This window comes from Cololabis saira, chromosome 23 (assembly GCF_033807715.1).
Source record: "Cololabis saira isolate AMF1-May2022 chromosome 23, fColSai1.1, whole genome shotgun sequence".
NCBI lineage: Eukaryota > Metazoa > Chordata > Actinopteri > Beloniformes > Belonidae > Cololabis > Cololabis saira.
The window spans coordinates 15,269,979-15,288,202 of NC_084609.1; the positions used below are offsets into that span (position 1 = coordinate 15,269,979).

Below are 18,224 nucleotides of genomic sequence, written 5' to 3' on the forward strand. Positions count from 1 at the left end.
AACATCCGACTATCGCATCGAGCTGCGTGACATCGGACGCTCTCTGTCCACACTGAAACTGTTAAACTCGCGGCCAGTTAGGACAGTCCAATACAAAAAAAATAAAGCAAATGGAATTGATTTTGTCACTGAAGCTCGCTCGCATCGCATTGGACATGCTTTAATAGTGTGCGCAGCCGACTGCTCTTCAGCCCGGAGAGAGGCTTTGTGCCCTCCCCTGCTACACGTCATTCAGACAGCCAATCAGCACAGAGCCTCATTATCATAGCCTCCACTCCCCTCAGGATCCTGCATAGAGAAGGAGGTTAGAAGCGTTAAAAATAGAGACATGGCCCACAGGCTGAATTTCTGATTTATGTAGAAAAAACAAGCTTTAGATTGTTTTTAAGACATTCAAAGCCTGTTTAAAATATACATTAAAAGCCATAATAGGTCTCCTTTAAGTGACCAAAGTACCAAACACACCAAGGTCATGTTTTGAGACCTGTCTTATGACCCATTAGCTATTTGCGGTGTTGTATTTCTCTGTGATAATGTATCGCTCTGCTGACATTTTACTTTTCTTGGCATTCTTCTCTTGTTATTTATGGGCGTTTAAGCTTTTCGGGGGCGGGGTGGAAATCAGCAAACGACAGCATGCTGGTGTGACAACTAACAAAAGTAGCAATTAGTTCAAAATGAATGCACACACTAGGTGGACTGTAGCATAAGAATCAGCCAACACAGCAGCTTCTTGTCAAGTTAGGGTGATGTTAGTTTGTCTCTCAATGTAACTACCGTGAAATAAATGGTAAATTATGGAGCTGAGATGACTGATCGGGTGGTGATCACCAATCTCATCGGATTACTGAGAAGTCTGAATCTTTTACTGGCGCGTCTGACACAGTCAGCCGGTTTTTAATGTAGCTATTTTTCTCTGGGAGTGCAGAAAATCCCCAAATCAGCAATTTGTTACCCTTTAAGGTGAAAAATTAAATAATATAATTTTTGGGATAACAAAGTTAAGAGGGCATCAACATACTAATTATTCCCAATACAATGAAACTAACAAAGGCTAAAGAATATTAGCTAGTGGACACATCTAATGCTGTCCTTTACTTGTTAATTTGTTGATTATAGTTCTTAAAAGAAAATCTGAATCGTTTGGTCAAACATTTGAAATTTTGAAATTAGAATCGGACATTTCAAATCTTTGAATTTAGCATTCTGGGTGTTTACATAACACCTGGTGAAATGTGCATAAGAACCAATAGTGCACTAAGCATGTTTATTATAGGGACCATGGGTAGGTTGCCCAAAACTTTCAGTCTCTCCACTGGCTGAAGTGTCTTCTCCCAAAGTATTGAGCCGACACTGACACTTCATGTACACAGCTTGTAGGCTGGTGTGAGTTGTCTGTTCAGGTGCATGTTTATTACACATATCGCTGATCCATCGCAACATGCAGCCCCTTCTCACACTGACTGATACACCAGCTGATTCACAACGCAACCTAAGAAGACTTCGGTAGCTCGCGCAGATGAACTCTTGTAAAACCAGACCGCCGTAATCGCCCGAGGAGATGGGAAGCAGTTACTGGAGGTGTTAAGCCCAAAACAGTGGAAATACAGCGGTGTCGGATTTTACATTTATCATGTAGTAAGCCGTGTGTCATCAAACATTCATGTGTTATAGCCCGGAGGATATTATGCAACAAGCTGAAAGGTTAAACCTCGGACAAGTGGTTTATAAAAAGGCTGAGCGGAGACAGCTGACCAGTAAGCAGCTATTAGCGGGGCACACTCCAGTGCTTTAAATGTGTGCGAAAGTCCTCATCTGTAAATCCAGCTCGCCTCCTCACAGATCATTTAAGTCCAGAAAAAAACATCAGTGGCTCATTCATTGGAAACGCCTCACACACACACACACACACATGCACACACACGGCCATTCCCACAGCACTGTCATTATGGAGGCTCATTATCGAAATCAATTCAATTAAAGGCTGTAATTGCTGTAGTGAAACCCAAATGCTATCGCAAACAGAGCTGAAGCATGGCAAACCTCATCGATGCGCCCAACACCAATGCGCACGTGTGTGTGTGTGTGTGTGTGTGCATGTTCGTTATTTAACGAAAGAAATATTAATCGCTTGTTTCAAATTAACTTCCCTAACCCCCCTTTTCTCTGCAAGTTGGTGGCAGCGTTTAAGCATATTGATTTGTGGGGGGGAGGTGAGGGAGGCTGTAAATGTCGGCTAACTGTGTTAAACACTTAGAGTAGTTAGTGAGGAGCGGCGACACAGCATAGCTAATGCCAAATCCCTCAATCCCGCTCGCACACACGTGCTGGGTTAATTGTTTACCGAGCTAAATGAAGGGGGGGTAATGTAGGCTAACTGTACTGCTAGCATGAGGGATAATGTAAAGGACAATCTGATTTATACTTGTTTGTTGTGCAAAGAAGGAAATGAGCATGAAAGTCAGTCTTTGCCTGAGTGAAGGTGTCGGCAAGGCCACGTTTAGGTAGCTTTTATAGTTGTATATTCTTGACAGTGTTGTGGATAACATTGAAAAAAGGATGTAAATCAGTTGAACTGGCAGATTAAAAGTATATAAAAAGAAAGGAAATTCCCTGTAAAGCCTCTGGTTTTGGTTGGTGGTTATTAATCCATAACCAGGATCAGAAGGACCAAGCTGAATGGGGTCATCATAATGGTGTGAAAACTCCATGCAAGATGGTCAAAGTAGGCCATGCCTATCAAAATGCACCCCAATGTTAAGCTTACTATTCAGTCTGCAGCCTGCCTTTCTCTCGTCCTTCCAGCTGACACTCAATATTTCACACACAGATTAGAGTTTTTGACCCGGTGAAATGTTCCTCAGTATTGCAACAAACATCACAATGACGGCAGGTAACTTTATGAGCAGGTGAAAGAATGCAAGTGAACTGTAAAATGCGCTTAAACACTCCAAGAAAAATGCAGCTGTCTCCATCATAGCCAAGATAAAAATAAAAGCTAATCTTATATCGTAGTTGCACTCATACAGTCGTCTATCAAATCCTTCAGATTCCGCTGAAAAACCCTCACCTCGGTTTCCATCCCACATAAAGATCTCATCCATTTTTAATGTCTTTCTTTGTCACTGTTTTCTTATCTTCTGGAAGAATGTTGTTGCACAATTTTACTCTCATCTGTAATTACCCATCATTCCATGCATTTTCACTTTTGAACTTCAAATAATCTTCTAATCCTCATTAAACCTTAATTTGGAACAGCACATGTAACATGTATGGTTTAACGAATCACGTGCTTGCCTGTAAATGCTGTTATTTATTACAACACTATCAAGAGGCACCAGTTTTTAAAAGACTAAGGCCGTAAACATTAGAAGTTAAAGGCTAACAACAAAAATTGTTTGAGAATATTGATTAAATTGTGCTTATAGACACCATCACCTAACTCAACCCAAAAAGCCAAGAAAGCGTGGCAGCGAATCAAGTCTTTCTAAATGGATTTGGTTTAGTATCAACATCTGGGTCTCTTTGAAGCTTTGATGACTGCCAAAAACAGCCGCTCACTTCAATCCACAGACACATATGCAGCAGATATTGTTAATCTAATTTAAAATTAATCAAAATCGAAAAACCTTGATTTCTCATGGTGGAGGAGGAGAAATTGGTCCTTGGGGTGACTCACGAGCAACAGGACTGCGCACAATAATTGCCTTTTATGAGATGCGCCGCAAATGAAAAGCAGCAAAAACAACAGTCAAATCTGATAACCGATGGCTGTAACAGATGGATTCTTCTCTTCATGTCTGAAAATTAGGGAACACAAACTAAACGTTTGGGTTTCGGTCTGGTGGTATCCTGATGCACTCCAGATGACTTCACAACATCAACCGTCCTCATTTTTAATGTGTTAACTCAACGAAAAAGAGACTGAAACCAAATCTAAAATAATTCTATGTTATTAGACGTTTTTTCCTTGTTCAAGGTCCTATATTGTGCCATTTTGATCCGTGCTCTTATTGATGAAGCACCACAATAGACTCAAAAAGTCTGACCTGTTTCGTTTGCACCATAAATCTTCTATTTCTCTGTGAGCACCGTGTTTGGCCTCCCTGCCCGTCTGCTTCCCTTCACTCTGTTATCAGTTACCCTACTGAACCAACTGGAGATGTTACTGCCAGTCACGAACCACGGCAAGTCGGCAACAGAGACAGTTGGAGGATGTTTCTTTTTTAACTCAAAGGGGGGCAATGCTGACCCCCATATGAAGGTAGATGCTTGTTCTGTGTTGATCTTGGAGTTTAGAGGACCAGTCTGCTTGGGAAGAGAAAAAAAAAACATCACACAAGTTAAAGGAGCTTGAGGCCGGATTGTGGCAGAATTTATGAATTTAAGTTTTCTAGTAATAATGTCAGATGAAGCGTTCCAAACCCAAAAGAATGAGCCCTCTAGTGTATCTCTCCGTTGCCTTGAACAGGCTGTGTGCTGCAAAATGTGCTGCAATTCGGGCCCAAATTTCCTGCGCTGGGCTGCGGATCTGACGTCACATGACGCTGCATGCACGTTCTCCCCGTTCTCCCGTGCCGGCTTCGCTGTTGGCTGCAGTACCCCCAACGGCCGTCGTGGTGAAGGGTGGCGCTAGAGAGTCTCATTTCTTAAATGCGCCTTTAACAGTTTCCCTGTTCTTTCAAAGCTGTTATTTTGAACAGATAACCAGACAGGCTGAAAACGGGGTATATCACAGTATCATTCAAATGTGGCCATTTGGAAGTCAGGAAAAGCATAATATGGAACCTTTTGAATGTGTTGTGTCAAGAAAGAAAATCTTGAGAAAGATGGCCAGTACATTAAAAACAGATACGTATGTGTTTTGACATGAATTAGTAGATGAAGATCTCATGTCCATGCTGCATTTCCAAACCATTTGACCTTTCAGTTTGCAGGAGCTCAATTAAGAACATCATGATAAAAACAAACCTCTCTCTCGTCTTAACTAACTAAATCTGTTGATTGGATATTCATCAAAGCTCAGTTAACATCCTGAACAGCGGAGTTGAGAGTAAAATCAGTCCAGGATGTTTACAGCCAGCTGGACTGAAACCGTGTTCTGGCCGTGCCCCACAGTTTCTGACCCAGGTTTTGACCCAGAAGTGAGTAACGGCAGAGAATCATGCATCATCTCATTTGTACAGAATGACATGGTAGCCGTTTGCTGCCAACTGCTGTAAATTGTTTGTCAGTTGTTTAGGTTGGTGGCACAAGAGAGCTCAGTGTGAGAAGTCCAGCAGCAGAACACTGAAGGGAACAATTGTTGTAGCGGAGTTGGGATATTTGTGCTTGAGAGGAGGACAATAGTGAAACTAAATAACCCAGTCGAACTATAACCATATGTCAACTTTGCTGCTTGAAAGCGTACTATGTGTCACGTTTCCTGGAAATTAATATTATGAGAAATTATCTAGCTAAAGATATACAAATCTGTAGGAAGATAACCGTGATATTTTGATTTGTTGATTGTGTTTGTCACAGTTTATTTATACTACCAACAATTAGAAAAAAATAACTTTTTGCACATGTTGTTTTTGATACTCCAAAAAAATCAGGTTTTAAATGATGTAGAAGCAAATCTAACTGTAAGAACTTTAACCATGTAGTTAGGAATAAAACTGGATTTTTTGGACCAATATTTATTTAGTTTAGGTTTGTGCTCAGAATGCAAGATATGCAAAATAACATGTTTTTGGATCTAAAACCACAGTATGCAGGTAGAAAAGTAAATGTTTCTTAAATAAATTTCAACATGTGATGACTAAAAGATATTGATTATTCATCATATTTGCTGTACTTTAATGTGCTCATGCACACAAAATGTAGATGTAGAAATTTGAACATCTGAATGTGTATTTGGATTTTTTATTTTTTATTTTTTTTATTCCTGGAAAAAAATCATGACATAAAGAAGCAAATGTGTTTTGTTTTTTTTAGGTTTTTTTTTTTTTTTTTTACTGCAAACGAAAGTTTCAATTAGTGTTTTTCTAAAGATTTCTGTTGTTCAGTCATCGGTGATGATCACTGTCTGGAGGTCATGCGAGCGATTTTACGCCTTCGTGGGTGTTTTTTTTCTGCAACACACTTTGCCGTGTGTCTGTGTTTGTGTGTGTATGTGTGTGTGTCGGTGTGGATGTGAGTGTGCGTATGTTCTCGGTCACCGATATTGAATCCCGACTGTGAGGGCCATCTGTCTGACTTTGACCCAGCAGCTCACCGTCACACCTTCAGCTTGGAGGGAGGGGAAGGAGCGCGTGCTCGCCTCCTGCCTTAGCGAGATACGCTCTTCAGTCGAACGAGTTCAGAGCCTGTTACCATACGCGTAACCGTGCACTCCTCCATTTCTGGCAGACGGTCCCTGATCTTGTGAACTTGACTGTTGGGTTGAAGGTGCCAGCTGCTGGCAAAGGATGGACGCGTGCGCAGTAGCATAGTCTTCATGCACCCACGTCTCGCACGGCGCACACTCGTGCTATTCCCAGCCTGAACCTGCAGTTAGTCGTCTGGCTCCAGGACTAGTCGACCCCTAACCTTTTTAACCACCGGTGCATTGCTGGAAGACGTTGGCAAGTGAGAGGAGGTGGCGCGGGGATAGCGGTTACCCAGGAGCAGCAGTTAACATTTAGGAAGTGTCGAGTTTCCTGCACTTGCTGCACTCCCAGGGACTACTTAACAGTCAGCCTAGGGGTGGGACAAGGGCCATAAGAGCGCCTGAATGCAGACCAGGTCACTGGGACTCTCAGGCTGCTGGATGACATTTCATCAGCTAGTCCGCCAGATAGACACCTCGCCTCAGCCAGGAGGAGGGGAGTGATTAAAGAGCCTGTCCTCTAACTGAAAGGTCATAAAATCCATCCTGGCTGCCCACTGCACTCTGATCCCTCTGACGGGATGCAGACCTTATGTTTCACTCATCCGGTTTTCACTGACAGAAATATATTTAGGTAGCTGGATGAGTTAATCTCTCTTAACCACAAATTTGACTTGTAATGCCTCTTTGACAAATGAAACCCCAGTTGCTCAATATTTTCATGCTCTTGCAGGCAGTGACTGTCATCGAGCGAGCAACCCCGTCACGTGCCCGTCCGCCGGTGCTCTGTGCACTTACAACTTTCTTAGGAGGAGAATGTGGAACAAGCAGCTTTTAATGTACATAACCTGCAGGATGAGTTGGGATCACTTCAGCCACACAGCAGCTCCCGGAGGGAACCTCATGACAAATTTGTGACCCCTTCATCGTGTTTATGTGCCAACAAGTGAACAAACTACACCATTAAAGGATGATATATTTTTCTTTCTTTTTTAAAATACTCTGATAACTGACTTCAGTTCATCTGAACGCGTTCTTTCAGTTTTCTGTGCAGTTCAGTGAGATACGAGCACTGCCCGTAGGGATGATTTTCCTAAATGAAAGCTCATAGCCTAATTTGGTCCAATCATCCATCACTGTGAAATTTGGTGGTAGATTCTATCAACTGTAGCTAATTAACAATAATTAAAACTGAAGTCTCTTTTTAGTGATTTTTTCTCTCTGCAAGATGGTTTGTGAGTAAAGCTAATCTCCCCCACCAGTGATTGTGTTTGTGAGTCAGCATGGTGGCCGGCCTTGATTACGGCACCTTAAATATAGGACAGTGCCCGGTATACTTTTATCAAATCAATATCAGGTAATTGGAGAGAAATCAGGTGTGAAGGTTATTCTACAGCTGTTATTTCATTTTTGAGGGTCTGGAGAACAAGCACCCACCAGTGGGTTGTTTATTACAAAAATATTCAGGTACTTTTTCAAATCAATACCACTGTCCTTTGTTTTGTTAGTTGGTCAAAAACCTTAATGGTGGAAATTGTTGTTGTCCCGGATGCAAAGACAGCTCAGACTCACTGAGGACTGTGCCTCATTTGCAGGATCAGAGTTCTGAGTTTGGACGTCCGTGAATTGCTTGTTGGGACAGATGCTACTAAGTATTCACAGAGGAATTACTCGTCATAACTTGAAATATTCTCTGAGGTCTGAATAAAATGTCTGTGAATTGCTTCGGTTAAAATACTAGAGAGATGAAGTGCCTTTTTTAACTTCACAGTAAATTGTTTTAGGGGTGGAGCCTTTTTCTTGATCAGGGTTTTTATTTAAATTTTTTTATCATTTGGAGTGAGTTAACTTTGCTCGGGCTATACAAATGCATTTGGGTAGTACTAGTACTAATCTAAATAGTAGTAGTAGTACTGGTCCAGGTTGTTGAAACACCACAATGATCAGCTGTTGAAAAAACAAGCCTTAATTTCTCACATATATGTGCACATTTGTGTACCTGTGGCTTCTCTCTTTCCATTTCTTTTAGTTTTCAGAAGCCAATGTAAAAAACTGTTGCACATATAATAGTGATTAATAATCTTTATTGGTCGGTATATATCTTACAATATATCGTACAAAACGACATTATTCTCTGCTTTTAACCCATCATTAATAAGATTAAGCAATGAGTTGCCTTTTCTTTTTTTCCCGGCACCCAGGGAGCAATTAGGGTTAAGAGCTTTGCACATGAGCCCAAAGTGGTTCACCTTGGTTGAAAAAAAAAAAGTACATCTTAGGGTTATGAAGTGTTTCTGTGACGCAGACTATCCAAAACTCCTACTGCACGTTACAAACGTCCCTGGCTCACTAAGAGACAGAAGACTAAAATGTGGTGCGGTCATGGGAGAAAACTCCAGATGTAATACTTTAGACTCAACATCCTGCTGGCCTTTGGGGGGGGGGAAATGTGTAAGAAGTCAGTGTTCATTAATTATGAAGAACGTATGGATTTTAAATGTGGAATATGAAACTTCCAATGTGAGATTCATTCAGGTTTTTGAAATGATTTAATTCAGTTAGTACTGAAAACCACTACAGATTGTGTCCCCAAGTACAATAGCCTTGTCCAGGAACTACTAGTACTGCTAAGTGAAGCTATTTATGGCCTGCTAATAATAACATTGCTTTGCATTGAATCCAGAGCAGCTGCTATTCAGCCATGTGGTTTTAAAGGGGATGTTGGCTCAGCAGCTCATTATTACCAGTGGGAGTGGGGACTTTCAGGTTGCACATTAATATGGAAATTAAATCTTAATCGATTTTTAAAGGTATATGCATTAAAAATGTATTTTATAGCAGCAGATAGTATGACTTTGTCAGTCAAAAAATGCACTGCAAATTAAGTAATAAGGCAATGCAAGTGCTTAAAAATGACTGAACAAACAGTTGGTCACCCTCTACTTCCTGTGCGCCGCAGATGCATTAAAAGCAGATAAGCCCCCTGAAGCTCAGGCAAACTTTTACCCTGTTCTAATCAAACATTGGGAAATTCATATTCAGTTCAACTTTGTGCTAATAACTGTACAGCTGCCTAGTAAAGCAGTCAGCTCATTTTTCTTATTTTCTAAATCATGTTATTAATTTTCATGCGGTGGCTTAGCATGGCTTATGAAAACCACTTCAATTAAGGATTTCCCGGAGAAACATACTCACTTCTTGGCTGGGAAAGAGGCTGGAAAGACACGAGGAAGACCGGACGTAGGACGAGGCAGGTAAACAGGAAGCGGTCTTCCTGCCTACGGATGAGACGCATGCGTCCATAAACGCCAGCGCAGCATCAAGGTGGCACACATGGCCGTACGGCAGGAAGTTTTTGGTCTCCTTTTCGGTGTTTTTACGAGTCTGCGCGCAGCGAGGACTTAGTAGTTTTGTCTGACTCCTGCTGAGCGCATAATGAATGGCAGACTGCGGCTGCAGGCCTGCCAGGCATGAAGATGCAGCACTGTGGAATTGTGGGGTAGTGGAGGAGAGTTTTGCTTTGCTGGTCCCAGCGGGGGCTTGCCAAGATCAAACATGTCGACAGCGCCGCCACCCGCCGGGCGTTCTGGGCAGACAGACCTGAGGAGGAGACGCCTGAAAGCCAGACGGGCTTTTTTTTTTTTAATACGTATATACAGTACCTGTGCTGCAATCAAGCGCACTTGTGTTTCCGTATGCGCGGTGGGGTTTGTGCGTGTCTGCGTGGCAGCCTTTGGCAGGGTTTTTTTTGGGAGGGAATGACAGCGGCACGGTGGAAGCTGTCATACCTTTTGTTGTTTTGTTTTTTTGTTTTCTTGCCTTTAGAGGACAGACTTTGAAATGGATTAACGAAAACTGACTTGATGTGAGTTGGAGGTTTGCTTTGACACGACTCTGCTCCTTTTGATGTGAGTTCAACCCACACCGAGCGCACACACAGAAGCCCCTTCCATGTCCCTGCATCTGTCCTTGTGTTAGCGATACTGTACCCAGGCTCCAGCCTGAAGGGCTGCTAACTTTTCCTTTCTTTGCAGTGATTGCAACCCTTTTTTAACCCTCCTTTTTTCACCTACTTCCATTCTACTTTGTTCTCTTTAGGTAATGAAGCATCATGTCACTGTTTTCCCCCCTTTCTTTCTTCGGCTATGCTCCTTTGGCTTTTGCTCTGCTTCTATTTGAGGGTTACCATCTTACCGTCTTACACTTTATTCTGTCTTGCTGGGTTTTTTTTCTCCTTTTTTGGCTTTGTTCTTCCATTTTGTTCTTCCCTCATCAGGTTTTGGAACTAATCAATGGATTAAATGTGTCTGTGTATGAGCGTGCACATCACGGAAAGGCCTGCGAGGAAAGAAAAAAATAAAAAATCAGAGTGAGGATGATAAGGGAGAGAGCAAGGAGGGGGGGTTGGGATAAAGGTGTGTGATAGAATTGGAAGATCAAAGCCCTCTGTCACAGCGTGACTGAGCCCAGGGGCGTAATGGGTAAGACAGGGCACATACACACTCCTACGGACGCACACACACCCACAGATACACTCGTTCACGGCTGGTATTTGACTCTGAGTGTGATTGATACCAGGCTAGATTTGGAGAATCACTGTCATTCGTCTCTCAGCAGATCAAACAGCCACATAATCTCCCATAAAGGAAAGAGAGATGGAGGGAATAAAAAGGGACAGGGGAGGAGGGCGAGAGGTGACAAAGCCTTCTCATCTCTGAAGTGTTTTCTTGTTTTCTGTAAAAGAAGACTCCCCACCTTAAACACACATCTGTCATTCAGCTCCATTAAACTGCTTCTTCAGGCACAACAGGGAAATAAACAAGATCTATAAAAGCAAAGTCTAAATACCGCAATTATACCTGTTTATACATGATACAAATACAAAAACTGTATCTTAATATCATATGCTTGAATAAGAGAATAAAAACTCATACCTTGCTATTTTGCATCTGAAACAGCTAGGCTGCAGTAATGTAGTAGTAATGCAATATGAAGCTCTTAAATTGACCTTTTTTGTTGTTTTTTTAATATATGCTCTGAAAAAGAGTTTTGTACGTAAAGTTGGATGATTATATCCAAAATAACCCTTTAACTAACCAACACTGTGACGCGTGGCGGGAATCATTTGCTGGATTTTGTGTTGCATTCAGTCAAATCTCGTCCATAACTGCACCTGCACGAGTTGGAAGTCGTTCCTCCAGGTCCTTTTTGTTGCTTTGGAATTTTAATTAGCATCCAAGCAACAAAAGGTTGCTTGTTATCCCAAAGACAGGGATGCTAGGTCAGCTCCTGTGTTGAGATGGTCTGTGTGCCTCAAATGCAACACTTACGAGTGATTACACCCATCTTTTATATCCTGTGTACGTTTAGGACACATGTCGTTTAACTTGATCGACGTTGGCTTTCAACGAACACTATCACAAACGTTTTCAAACGCTTTGGCATCTTCCTGGTCTTTTAAGTGAGAAAAACCTCCAGGCGTCCACCTCCCCTGCAAAAGTGAGATCAGCAGAGTAGTTTTCCTTCACTGGGGTTAAAACATGTGTTGCTGTTTCACTCGAAACCCAACTTGAGAAGAATCAAAATATTGACAATTAAGAGCAGAGAAAAATATGCTTATACGGCAGCAGATTTATTCTGGCCAAATGTTTCAAAAATCATGAGTTTTTCTTTCCTGCCAGGCTTTCATCGTTTTGTTCTCCTGCTGGATTTCAAACTAAATCTGACTGGATTTTTCAGATTTTAACCAACTGAATAACAATTTAAAACCAACAGAGAAGAAAACTGCTACTCTATTCTGGTTAGTTTCCATCATCCATCGTGGGTCTTCACCTCCTTTGAGAGATGGAGTAATGTTTGTGCACTAATGTTTCAAATGCAGCAGCAACATCTTGAACATTTGTTTTGTATGATATTTTCATCTCAGGAAGTGTCATTGTTATCATTAAATTAAGTGAGTGGCTCTGCTTCACAGGAAACTGGTTTCCCTTCATGTTTTATGTTAGCTACTGTGCATTTTTAATTGTTTTAGCAAACCTCTTTGGCTGCTCTGCCACCATTGTCTGCACATGATTTGGTTTTAGAGCTCACAATCCATATGGAAAGCGCAAAGCAGTTGGTTGCAATCACATTTCTCATTAAAACATGTTCAGCCGAAGCTTTCTGGAGCGCTCGCAGGTCTGACTGTGTTTATGCGCGTGTAAAATCAATACTGAATGTTTTTTTTTTTCCCTTTTGTCTCTGCAGATGCACCACCCTATTCAGATGAAACCTGCAGACAGTGAGAAATCTAATGGTGAGTGGCTTGACACACAAGCACGGGGGCATCAATATCACGCACGCATGCATCAACAACCTTTATGAATTTGCTTGGTAATAGCTATCTCACCCGTGTGTTTGCTCACTGCTCGGCTCACTCAGGAGGAAGAGACTGAGCAGCAAATGTAGGCGGGAGAACAGAAAGTCTGATGTGGAGTGGGAAATGTTGATATTTATATATATATATTTTCCCCTTGTATGTGGGATGAATTATTAAAAGGCTTCTGAAGGAGGTCAGTCGGAGTTGAATCGTTTTACCCTTGTGCTGAACCAGTGTCTGTCCCCCTGTGGCTGCTCGCTCATGCAAACCCCCCGTATGCACTTTCCCTCACACAAACACAAGCACCCTGTCCTCACATCAGTCCACTTCCACACTACATATTGCAGATCCAGTTCTGAATTGATTTCCAATGCCGAGTGTCTTCCTCCATCCCCTTCACTCTAACAAGCCAGCTGCAGGACAGGACCCTCCACAGGAACTAGCAGGGGTTCTTTAAATCATGCATCTGTCCTTATTCTTACCTTGTTTTCATTGTGTTCATGCGTGATAAAAAATGTGTCAGGCTTTTACTACGACTTCATCGCTTTCCTTGCCACGTTCACACGAGCCTACCTCACATGCTGATTCTCACCACGGTGATCTGTACTGAGAGTGGGGAGCAGGTGGAAGGAAACCTGGAGGGGTGGAGATATGAACTACTAGACAGTGGAATGAAGGTCAGTCGCAGAAAGACAGATGCACGTCTGGAAAGGGAAGGGAAGAAATAGATGGGTGAGGATGCGAGGAGTCGAAGTGAATGGGGTGCAGGAGTTTAAATTGTTAGGCTCAGATGTGCAGAGCTCGGGGAGTGTGGAAACAAGGTGAGGAAGAGAGTGCAGCCGGGGTTGAATGGGTGGAGAGGAGGGAGAGGAAAGGGAAAGGTCGGGAGAAGCAGCCTTTCTTGAAGAAGTTCTGAAGATTTTCCTTGGCGAAGGAGAAAAAGGGAAGAGAAAAGAGATTTCTGGATGTGGTGGTGGTTGATGTGTTAGAAGGAGATGCAGAAGACAGCGCAAGGTGGAAACAGATGGAAGCCAAAGGGAAAAGCACAAATTAAAAATAAACTCAAAAATGTATAATTTCATTGAAGCTTAGAAGTTATGCACGAAACATGAGGAGAAAAGAATTTGCATTAAACTGAGAAAATCTCTTAATTAAAAGTTTGTAAAAGGGCCTTGGTAGAGATGGTGTCATTTACAGAGGCCACTACCCTCGTCCCCCTCTCTCTATACCCATTTCCTGACCACTTACCCTGAATAAAGGCCATTTGTGACAAAAAAAATCAAAATTACTTAAAAAAAACAAACATCTGAAGGTTTTATTCTGTCTTCAAACGCATTCATCTTTCTTCTTTCAGTCTCTTCTGTTTTTAATGGTTAAATTGCAATGTGACACCAAAAACATCCTTTTTTTTGTTCATCATGTAGTGACCCCCCCCCCCCAATTAAGATTATCTGATTAAATCATAGAGATGAAGACATGTCAGTATTTTTTTTTTTTTTTAAATCATAAAGAGTGAAAAGTGAATGAGCCTCGTTAACAGTTTGGGAGATGAGACCAGGTTTAGTTCTTTTTCTGAAGTTCGGGAGTTCAGAATTCTCTCAGACCTTGTGTCTCCCCAGACAGAGATTCAGTGGTTTGCAGGAGTTCTCACAGGACGTCAGCGAAAGGTGCGACTCTTGTTTCGAATAATCAGGAAGTTCATTTGACGACTCCAAATGAGTTTTGGGTTTAACATTTTAAAGCTGCGCTGCTGCCAAAAATGCAATTTTCACTATTATCACTATTATCATTTGTCTTTTTTAAACAGTGATCAAACACCTTCTGCATGCAGAACCGAAGGGATGCATGTGTCCCGCCCAACATGAAGCTCAGAGGGGTGTGGATCTCATGATTGAGGACACTCGTTATTCAGTGCGGAGTTAAACCAAACAACACTGGATCAAAAGTTCAAATCATGGTGAAAAGATAATGTGATCAAAGCTGTGATTCAGAGGGAAAGGTCCACAGCCACCGTGGGGAATCTGACGGTGTCTGTTTTAGGTTCCGCTCAGTTCCTCAGCCTTGGTGGTCACCCAAATGCTACAAAACTCAAAGTTCCCCAGTTGTTGCTGCAGGGTTTAGGTTTCCTCTGTTGTTGAGGGTCTGCGATGTCCAAACATATAAGTATGTCGGAACCAGAGGTTTTTTTTCATAGGATGCGTAGCAGGATGTCGGTATGAAACCTAAACTGAGGCCACATTCACTTCCTCACAGTAAATGCAACCTTTACCATTTTATTTTAAGTAAGGCTACAGCAAATGGGCTGTTAAGCTTTTTTATTACCTTGTATCTATCTTGGCTGTTCCATGGGCTTCATTGATGGCTATTGCCCTGCAAGATGCCCACTTCCTGCTCTGAGAAACACCCAGTTCAGCGCGCCGCACGAGAGCACTTAAACATTCAGAGCTGATGAGAATTTACCTCCTACCTCGTGAGCCACAGTCACTTCAGATGCAGCTCTGCCCGTCTCCTTGATAAGATCATCCAGGAGGTTTTTCCGCATCCTTTTACTGCCGAGCCTCCTGTTGCTAATCAGATACACCATAAATGATTTCATTTTAGGGGTTCAAAAGATTCAAAATGACATTTAATCAAGTTTAATGACTATCTTTACAGGAACAGATGTATGATTACCCTGGGTGGATAATCAAGACACTTCAATTTGGACTTTCTGAACCCATTGTGCAAAAGTAGGGAGATCATTGGCAGATAACTGAAAGTTTTGGCAAATTAAACTTGAATTATTTTCATGGCTGAGTGGCAAAATATGAGTTTCCGCAATTTGAACGAGCTGACCCTTAAAGCTGAGTAATTGAGCAGAATATGAAAATGGATAGTAGGAAACCAAGCCTGTGTGAGCCAGCCGCTTTAATCTAGTAGCAGGATTAGAGAGATTTAAGGCTCTTTTTTTTTCTTTTCTTTTTTCTAAAGACTTTTGCAACCACCCTGCAGGGGCTTGTCCATAACTCAACTTCACTGAGGTTCACTTCGGCATGCCCACTTGACGATTGTCATAATAAGCCGCCCGCTGACTAACTATATTCTGCAGGGTAGGACGATAAAATGACAGCAACCAGGAGAGCAGGGGAGGAATCCTTATAAAAAGCCATCATCCGCTCCACTGAAATATGGCAAAATGTGACTTTATAAGACATAACTGTCAGGGAGGAGATGGTGGAACTTAATAAAGCAGCCACTGCTCACAGCCAGAATGGTGAAATATAGAGCGGGCCACGCGATACATATCCATCCACTTAACAGTAATGACCTTTAATAAACCCAGCGTTAGATTTGCTTTAACAGTGACGAATGGCTGCTCAGAGGTTTATTAGTTTAGTCAGTGGAGGCGATGGAAGGAGAGGAAAAGACGGAGAGGTGTACTGTATAACAGAGAGATAATGTTTTTTTTACTTCTTCCTCCTCGCCCTTAAGCCTTTGTGATTCTTATTCTGGTGTCTCTTAATGTGTTCAAGCTCAGAATAAAGCCAGCTCTGCTCCAATTTATCCCAGAATGCAAAGCCGACTCCAGATCATCCCAGAGTCTTATCACACACTCTCCCGCCTGCCCAGAGAAAAAACACAGAAACAGTCCGTTGCAACGATATCTCCCCTCTTTCCTCTCTATCGACATAGAGTAAATTAATTACATTGCTGTTAGACTTGTGGTAATCATTCTCTGGAGTGATATACACACACATGCACGCACACACACACGCACACTGTGTACAAAGGAGTTAAAGCTGTTTGAAACAGCACTTATCTTGGCAGCATATCCCGACGGTTTGTTTTTTAAACACACAAACAATTCAAACAGCAAAATAAACAAGTGCACTATTGATTTCCCAGAGTGCAACCGACCGCTTATCTCTTTCGCCTCGTGGTAAGAGCTGACAGTTTCCTCATTAAAAATGAATTGGATTAGCATTACAGCGAATGTGGTGGGAACATGTAAACACACACACACACACTCACACACACACACACACGCACAGCCGAGCGTTTCTCGCCGGTACCTGCAGTCGGCTCTCATTCCTTCAGACTGCAGCGGACAGGCAAGGGATTGTGTCAGTGGAGAAAGAGCGGAACCCATGAGGGAGGAAGAAGAGGAGAGTAGAAGGGAGGAAGAGGGTGAGAGAAGACAAGCTGGAGAGTCTCAGCAAGCAGTCGGTGTTGAAGTGATAATGAGACATTGATCAGAGCCTCGCAGATGGCATGATGAAATCCATGAACTCTGTCTTCATATCTCTCCTTCTGTCTCTTTTCTTTCTTTCTGTCATTCTTTGATTTCTTTTTCTTTTGATTGCCACGCTCTTTCCTCTTACTTTTCCACATTTATTGGTGTTGTTTTCATTTTTTCACTCCGTAGTCAAACAAATCACTTTTTTCTCCCAATCTTTCACTTGCACGGGGTAGAAAAATGTGTTCAGATGCTTATTTAAGTATTTTAACGAATTTTATGACATAAAGTCTTCACCTTTTTGTCGTCTGGATGATAAATATACAGGACTGTCTCAGAAAATTAGAATATTGTGATAAAGTCCTTTATTTTCTGTAATGCAAAAATGTCATACATTCTGGATTCATTACAAATCAACTGAAATATTGCAAGCCTTTTATTATTTTAATATTGCTGATCATGGCTTACAACTTAAGAAAACTCAAATATCCTATCTCAAAAAATTTAAATATTCTGGGAATCTTAATCTTAAACTGTAAGCCATAATCAGCTATATTAAAATAATACAAAATAAAACATTTTTGTTTTTTTAATTGCATTACGGAAAATAAAGAGCTTTATTACAATATTCTAATTTTCTGAGACCGTCCTGTAAACCCTAGCAGGAGTTCAGTAAAGTAGAACTGCACATCTTGAGCTAATCAGCTCTGCAAACATGTAGTCAAACTTGTGATTTTACGGTTGTTGCATCAGGTCTTTGTTGTCATGTTTCTAAAATGCTTCTAAAGCCTCCAACCCGAAGCTGAAGGGACTCGGGGAGAAATACTGGACTGTATTTGAATACGCTGCACACAGCAGAGCTGTTAAAGTGTTTGTCTTCTTTTTGCAGCTGTTGAAGACAGGAAGTTGTTCATCGGCATGGTGTCGAAGAAATGCAACGAGAACGACATCCGGGTCATGTTCTCTGCTTTCGGACAGATCGAGGAGTGTCGGATCCTCCGGGGGCCCGACGGGCTCAGCAGAGGTACCAGTTGCTCTGAATCACTTCCATCCTGACTTAAACGCTCCTCGTGTGGATACTGCCTGCCTGAACGGCCTCAAGCAGCTGCAGTTCATTGTCGTGGAATGAACCAAACTCAAAATATTCAGCTTTGCGGCTGAAGTTGGCTGGTTGAAAAATGGACTCTGAGCCAATGTTTTGTTTCTAACTGATAATAATCAGATCGATTCGTCATTATTAAAACACACTGAAATACTTGAATAACTTTGACTGTTGTTCTGCTCGTCTAAAAGTATTT

At 41.9% G+C, this 18,224-nt stretch overlaps 1 protein-coding gene across 30 annotated transcripts in view; it reads left to right on the forward strand.

The window, feature by feature from the left end:
* celf2 (cugbp, Elav-like family member 2) overlaps positions 1-18,224 on the forward strand; it is a 226,893-nt gene that overhangs the window by 163,073 nt on the left and 45,596 nt on the right. For all 30 annotated transcript variants that reach the window (XM_061714674.1, XM_061714675.1, XM_061714671.1 and 27 more), the window contains 2 exons: positions 12,599-12,647; positions 17,816-17,950. In XM_061714674.1, coding sequence (XP_061570658.1) covers positions 12,599-12,647; positions 17,816-17,950 — 184 coding nt within the window. The remainder of the gene's footprint in view (positions 1-12,598; positions 12,648-17,815; positions 17,951-18,224) is intronic.